At 57.5% G+C, this 7291-nt stretch overlaps 1 protein-coding gene across 1 annotated transcript; it reads left to right on the forward strand.

Moving 5' to 3' along the window:
* The first annotated feature begins 301 nt into the window (after positions 1 to 301).
* On the forward strand, positions 302 to 6309 carry LOC142364947 (uncharacterized). The gene is made up of 6 exons (XM_075445239.1): positions 302 to 416; positions 521 to 680; positions 1250 to 1440; positions 1793 to 1902; positions 2646 to 2704; positions 4256 to 6309. Exons 1-6 carry the CDS (start codon positions 302 to 304, stop codon positions 4968 to 4970), a joined length of 1350 nt encoding a protein of 449 aa, XP_075301354.1. The 3' UTR covers positions 4971 to 6309.
* The last annotated feature ends 982 nt before the right edge of the window (positions 6310 to 7291 follow it).

Consider the following 7291-nt stretch of genomic DNA (forward strand, 5'->3'; position numbering starts at 1 on the left):
CAACTCCTAGGCCTCAGGTTGGGGGGGGTTGAGGCGGGGGGAGCACGTATTTGTCTTCATGCGATGGGAAGGAACACCCGTGCGAGGCGCAGCTGAAACGATCTCGACGGCACGGTAGCTGCGGCTGGGGCAAAGAAATCCCGGGAGCGGGCACAGGCCCTTGACACGCAATCACCAGGCGAGGAATAAAGGATTTTCCTGCCTCGGGAGCCTGCTCCGGGGCTGCGCAGTGTGAGGACCCGGTACGGTCGCTCGGTGAGGACCGCTGGTGCTGGGGATGGACGGACAGCCCTGGGTACGGATGGAGAGACAGCCACAGCGCTGCGTTTCTGATCACCCATATGCAGTACGACCTCACTGTAAACAAAAAAGCACATTCTTCTCCTTGAAATTCACCTTGAACGCTGGGAGATGGGGTAGGTTTGCTGGGGGGGGTATTTATTATTATTATTAATTATTATTCTTGTTATTATTATTATTATTATTATTCCCCCCTCCCACTTCCCCTGGCACTTGGCAGCAGAGGGGCTGCAGAAGCAGCCGAGGAGCGGCCGCAGCCGACGGCAGCCCTGGGAGCTGTCAGCTCCACGCCACTGCAGTGATGTCAGCCGCAAAAACGCAGCCGCTGCCACCCCCCAGCCCCTCGCGCGCACGCACGCAAGTCGCAAGAAGAAGAATTCGTAATTACAGTAGCGTAGCCATGAAACCAGCAGTTTGGGGGGGGGGGGGAAGGGGGGAGAAAGCAAAGCCTTATCCAAAACTGGTCCTTTATTTTTTTTTTCCTTTTATTTATTTCCTTTTATTTTTTCCTTTTTTTTTACCTTGTATTTTTTCCTTTAAATTATATTTTCCTTTTTTCCTTTTTTCCCCATTATTTTTTCCTTTTATTCTTTCCTTTAATTTTTATTTTCTTTTTTATTTTTTCCTTTTAGTTTTTCCTTTAATTTTTATTTCCTTTTATTTTTCCTTTTTTATTTCCTTTTGATCTTTCCTGTTTTCCCCTTTTATTTTTTCCCTTTTATTTTTTCCTGCTTTTTTTACCTTTTATTTTCCTTTTTTTTTCCTTTTTTTTCCTTTTTTTTCCCTTTTCTTTTGCCCTTTTTTTCCCCCTTTTATTTTTTTCCCCTTTTATTTATTTTTTTTTTTCTTGCAACGCTGCACCCAGCTCTGCAGCATCCTTTCTCCGCAGCGGGGCCGGGGCGGGAGATAGGGGGGGTGTCAGGCCAGGGGTTCCCCCCCCCCCCCCCAGCCACGACCGCGGTGGAGGGTGCAGGGGGCGGCGTGGGGGGGGGGGGGAAGCTGGGCAGGGCTGGAGGTTTCTCTTCCCGCGGGTCTCTCCTTGTTTTAAAAGGCAGCATTTCTGCGGACAACACCCGGAGCATCTCTGCGGGAGAGGGGCTGGGGGCGAGGGCTGCAGCCGCCTTGTTTTCCGCGCACGGAGTCAGCAGCTGTGATTTTTTTTTTCCTCCCCCCCCCCCCCCCTTTTTTTTTTTGGCTGAATAATCCTTTACGGGGAGGGGGTGTGGGGGGAAAAGGAGGGGGGGGTGGGGAGGAGGGAGGGAAAGTGGATCAACATCAGCGAAGGAGGACAGCGAGCAAGATTAGGGCTGGCTAATGATAAATGAGCAGGCGCCGGTGACAGCTCCGCTCTCCGCGCAGCTCCCGCCCGGCTGCTCCGCGCTCCCTCCGCGCCCCTCCGGCCGCCCGCCTGCCTTCATCCCCCCCTTTTCCCTTTTCTTTTCTATATATATATTATCTATATGTATATAATTTTTACCTCTCCTCCGCATAGCGCGGAGGGGGGGCATAGATCCCCCCCCCCTCCCCGAGCATCCTCCGCGGGATTACGCGCCTGACCGCGCTGCTGCACCGGCTGCGGACGGAGGGACCACCGCGCAGGGGGTATTTCCTTCTTATTTTGTTATTTTTCGGGGGGGGGGGGGGGGGTCGGGCTGGGAAGGTTTGGGGGGGGCACAGATGCGACAGCCCCTCCGCATCCCATCTGGGAGGGGGGGGATGCAGTTGGGGCCGTGCTCACCCCCCCCCCCCCCCCGCGCCCTTTCTTTCCCCCCCCTCAGACGGCTGGGGGGCGCTGGGGGGGGGCATGAAGCCAGGTTTCTCCGTGGGCTCTGCCCCCCCCCCCATCGCACCCGGGTGACCTTTCGAATCCAAGCCCGGCTCGGAGCCACCAAGGTGCCTTGGCCAGCAAGGGCTGGGGCAGGGGGGGGTGATGGGGAAGGGGGGGGGGGGGGCGATGCACCCGGGCTCTCCCCCTCCCTCTGCCTCTCCCCCTCCCTCCCTCCCTCCCTCGCTGCTCCCTCCCTCTCCCTCTCTCTGCTGCATTTTGCATGAGCTATCTAGGTCATTAGCATTTTAGCGTATGCAAGACTTGACAAAGCTGATGAGAAGCCAGATGGGCCCCTCTCCTCTTTTTTTTTTTTCCTCCCCCCCCCCCTTTTTTTTTCCTCTCTCTCTCTTTTTTTCTTTTTTTTTTTCCCCTCTTTTTTTTTTTTCTTTTTTTTTTTTTGCACCACTTGGGATCTGAGCGAAAGGATTGACTGCAGCAAGGCGACCGGGGAGGAGGGGGGGTGAGGGGGGGGGGAAGGTTTATCGCTCTCCTCCAGAAATCCCCCCCCCCTTTATAGCAGCTTCCTTCGGGGAAGGCGGCAGAGAGCGGGCAGCGGCGGGCAGAGACGGAGGGCAGGTAACGACCCCCCCCTCTCCACCCTCCCCCCCATCCCCACAACCTTGGCTTTATTTTCTTTTCTAGACAGTTTTTTAAATTCCCAACCCGGGGGGTGGTGAAGGTGGATTTTATATCCCCCCCCCCCCCCATCCTCCCCTCCGCGGGGCGCGGAGAACAAAGGCTGGGCTCCGCGGGGCGGTGGGCAGCGCGGCCCCTCGCCCACCTCCCCTCCTTCCCCCCCACCCACCCTTCTTTTTTTTTTTTTATATTTTAATAATATCCCCTCCCCTTGCTCTTCTTCTACATCTATATTTTTATTTCTCCCCCCCCCCCCCCCGAGGAAAGGCCCCTCTCTCCGTGTTCACAGCGGACCTTGATTTAAATGTCCATACAATTAAGGCACGCGGTGAATGCCAAGAACGAGGCTGACCAGCATCGGCTCTCCGCACCCGCGGAACCCCCCCTTACCCCCCCCGACCCCCCCCAAACCCCCCCCCCACCTCCCCCGTCCCCCCCACCCATCCCCTCCCCATCCCCAGCCCGGCCGCGGGGCGCGCAGGCAGCCGCAGAGGGAAGGGGGGGGGGACTGACCCGGCACCTTGTTTTTGGGGGGGGGAATGATCCCTGGGAAAAAGGAGGGGGGGGGGGATCCCTGGGAAAAAGGGGGGGGGCTGTCCCTGCACGCACGAGGGGAGTGAAATCTGGAGCTGTCACTCGGGGGGGGGGGGACCCACGGGTGGGCCCCGGGGCTTTGTGCTTTGCCTTTTCTCCGCAGAGCGATGAGGGGTTTGGGGGTGTTTGTTTTGCGGGGGTGGGGGGGGCTCCCCTGCTAAAAGCAAGGGCAGGTCTTGGGGTCACCGGGGGCTCACCCTGCTCCCCCGGCGGGGGGGGGAGTCTGGGGTAAAGACGCTTTTTTTCTTTATTTCTTAAAGCTGCTTTATTATTATTATTGTTGTTGTTGTTGTTGTTGTTGTTGTTGTTGTTATTATTATTATTATTGTTATTTTCCGGTGGCTGTTTGTGAGTCTTCCCTCCCCCCCCCCTTTAATCCTTATAATTTAAATCAAAAGTGCCGGGGAGAAGAAGGGGAGGGGGGGGAGCACTGTGTCTGCAGGGCGAGGCCGGGCGTAAATCTCTCGGAGGGATAAACATGTCATTTGTTCCCTTTGTATGGTAATGCTGTGCCCCCCCCCCCCCCCCCCCCGAGCTGCCCCCCCCATGCAGCTGCCCCGGCCATACATCCTCCCTACAAAAGACCCCAATTACCCATCGGCTGCCTCATTATACCCCTAAGGCAGCCCCAGCGAGAGGCGTGTGCGGGGAGCCCAGGGGAGGAGGGAGAGGGGGCTTGGGGGGGGGGTGGAAACAGCACCTGAATTAGAAAATAAAATAAATATTCGAGAAACTGGAAGGTGGAGGGGGACGGGGGGATGCTGAGACCCTGCGGCCTAACGCCGTGCCCCCGCAGAGCCGCCCGCAGCTGCTCCGCCACCACCCCACGGTTTTATTTTCCCCCCCTCCTTTTTCACGCTTTTATTTCTATTTAATTTCTTTTTTCCTCCTTTTTAGCCAGAGAGGTGCCGGGGAGCCCATCGCCACCCTCCCATCCCGCTTCCCTGCCCCCCTCCCGTCCCTTCTCCCTTCCCTTCCCTTCTCTTCGCAGCTGGAGGCCAACCCGCCCCGCATCCCTCCATCCCCAGGACTGGCCCAGTGCTCCCAGCAGGTGCTTTGCACTGGGCGAGGAAGGGCCTTACTGGAGGGGACGGTCCCCAACCCCACGGGGAGGCTGCAGAGCTTCCCCGGGGCTTGGGGGGACCCTTCGGTGACAGCCTTGGGGGGTCCCATCTCTCTTTGCAGCTCTGCGCCCAGACCCTCGCCTAACGGGACGGTGCCCGCGGGAGCATCGACAGCGGCTCGGGGTCCCTGGGACAGCTCTTTGCACCCCTCCCCGGGGTGCCGCAGGTATTTCGGGGCAGCCCGCCCCGCGCTCGCATCCCGGCTGGATGCCGCAAGGAGCCCGTCGGGTCGTGCCGTGCCAATAAAGCTCTTTCGCTGCGGGGCTCCCGCATCCTCTCCTTTGTTCGCCGAGGTTTCTCTTTCCGGCGGTGGAGGCAGGTTTTTTACCCCCCCCCCCCAAGGACCCACACTCAGCACCAGGTGGGGGAAAAATATTAAAAACCTCCCCGAAATAAAAACCTTGACCTTTCGATTTGGCAGCCCGCGGTCGCCTGCTCAGCCCTGGGCTTCGGACACCTCTGCACCCTGGATCTCCAGGAGAGCCTGAACTGGCAGAGGGCTCCTGTTTGATGAATAAAAAGGGGGGAAAAAGAAAGAGATGTGGAATCCCTTCTCTGTGGGATTGCCTCCATCCCCGCAGATCCCTGCCCCGCCGCACTACACGCCGAGCATCCCTCTGCGGCACTGCCGGCCCCAGCAGCGCATGGCCCTCGCCCCGAGAGCCAGCGAAACGGCTTTTCCATTCACGAGCTGCGGCACGGGCGAGAGAAACAAGGTCTAAATAACCCCAAATAAATAAATCACCCGTTCATTCTTTGCGAAAAGGCTGGGATGAAGAGACGCCATCAGCTCGCAGCCGAAGGCGGGAGGCCTGGTACCCGGCTGCCTCCCTTGGGCTCAGCTCAGGGGGATGGAGAGGAGGGGGCAGGAGGCTCTTATTAATATTAATCCCAAGAAATATTGCTATGCCCCGAATAAATCAGGCCGGGGGTTTCTCGAAGACCTTTGCCCCCTCGAGATGAGCCGCAGCGCGGCTCCTCCTCTTCTGGGTGGACACTTTGGGCAGGGAAATGGCGCAGGGGGGGGGGTGGGGGGTGGACAGATGCGTTTGATTTTTTCGCTGAGGGATGGAGGAGGAGATGGCACGATTTTATTCCAAGCACGTCAGCTTCTTCCCCCCCCCCCCACCGCCTCCCCATCCCCTCCTTCCTCCCTCCACCCGCAGTCCGATGTAAACATAACGGGTAGGAACCTGCCAGGCTTCGTCCTCGGCTGGATTACAGAAGGGGGGGCAATTAAGCAGCTTGCATGAACATTTGATTAACACGACGATGCCCCTGAATAACCTTCAGGCATCCGGCCTCAAGGTCGCGCGCTGGAAGGGGCTGGAGAAAAGGACCCTCGGGTACCCACGATGCGGGGAGAGGAAAGGGATGGATGGAGCGGAGGAGCCGGGTGCGCAGATCCTTCCATCTGCGATTTTATGCCATTTTTATTTCTCCACGCCCACCCCCTGACCGATTCGCTCGCCACCGCAGCGCTGGTTTGCCTCGAGATGCTCCGGCGGGGAGGTGGAAAGGAAGATGTGGGAAATTCCTCTATTTCCCTCATTTCCCGGCTCTCCAATGAGTCCCAGCCCCATCCAGCTCTGCTATTCACCCAGCCCCGTGAAGGATGACGATCTCCATGCAGAAAGGTCTTTTCCCGCACATTCCCACAGCATCCAGCTCTTTTTTCTGGTTTATTTTCATGCCGTGTGCCTCCTCGAACCGCAAACCAACACATCTCCTAGCAGCAGCAGTCAAAGTGGGCATTTCATTGCGAAATCTAATCAGGATTCGAGGGGAAAATCCTTTCTTACTGTCTTAGCTAAGCAACGAGCTCGATTAAATTGCTTAGACTATAAAAAGGAACGAGACTCCCGTATTTTTTTCCCCCCTCTGCTCTTCCTGGACAGCACCGTCATCTCCGCACACCGCTCCACCGTCTTCAAAGCCTCAATGACACAGGACTCGCATGTCATTCCCCGACACACCCCCCACCCCGTTCCCTGCCTCCCCTCAGCAACAGAGTCGCAAATCATCTCAAAGGCTCTAAATTTAGCCAGCCGGCGAGACCACAAACGGGGATTTCGGTGACATCGCTGCTGGAAATTAGGGGGTCAAACAGGGAAGCCGAACGCGGTGTCCCGAGGAGTGGGACGTGATGCTCCTACACGCCGAGGCCATCCTGTTTCTCCCATTAAGACATCTCAAAGCAGCCCCTCAAAATATATTTTTCGTATCACCCAAAATGCCCAGAATTTGACCGGTAGTTAGAGTAATTCCAATCAGGAGCTGAGCTTAAAGACCGTGGGGACCCAACGGATCAGCACTGCCGACATTCTCGCTGTGACCGGGTTTGCTCCAAGCCCGCGGGTGATGAGCAACCAAATGAGCAAAGCCGATGAGCTTTGCCCGGCGCCGAGGCTGGCAGGAGAGGAGCCTCGCATCTCCTGCAGCTCCAGAGCTGGAAGGCAGGTCCAGCCTTCGCTACGCGGCTGGTGATGGTGGAGGACACGCCGTTACCATGGCGCTTGCACAGTTGTGCGTGCATACGGTCCCAAGCCGTGCTGCCATTATGGGGTGGTGATGCTACCGTGGTATCCCAGTACCTACAGCGCTTTCGGCATGCCCTGCTCTGCAACCAAGGGTTGGAGCTGAACAACACCACACACAGGGGAAAGGGAGCCAGGGCTGAGTCCCGAGGTGGGAATGGGGCTGGGGAACAGAACCACCTCCAGGGATGGTGGTCGAGTCCCCATCCCTGGAGGTGTTCAAAAAACATGTAGATGTGGCACTTTGGGACATGGTTTAGGAGGCGTGGTGG

The sequence above is a fragment of the Opisthocomus hoazin genome, chromosome 2, assembly GCF_030867145.1.
Source record: "Opisthocomus hoazin isolate bOpiHoa1 chromosome 2, bOpiHoa1.hap1, whole genome shotgun sequence".
Taxonomy (NCBI): Eukaryota; Metazoa; Chordata; class Aves; order Opisthocomiformes; family Opisthocomidae; genus Opisthocomus; species Opisthocomus hoazin.

Excerpts from the sequence above, each read along its gene's own strand:
- LOC142364947 (XM_075445239.1), top strand. The coding sequence starts at position 302 with ATGGAGAGACAGCCACAGCGCTGCGTTTCTGATCACCCATATGCAGTA. Across the intron at positions 681-1,249 it reads AGTCGCAAGAAGAAGAATTC|CCACGACCGCGGTGGAGGGT; the intron begins GTAATTACAGTA and ends CCCCCCCCCCAG. Across the intron at positions 1,903-2,645 it reads GAGGGACCACCGCGCAGGGG|CAGCTTCCTTCGGGGAAGGC; the intron begins GTATTTCCTTCT and ends CCCCCTTTATAG.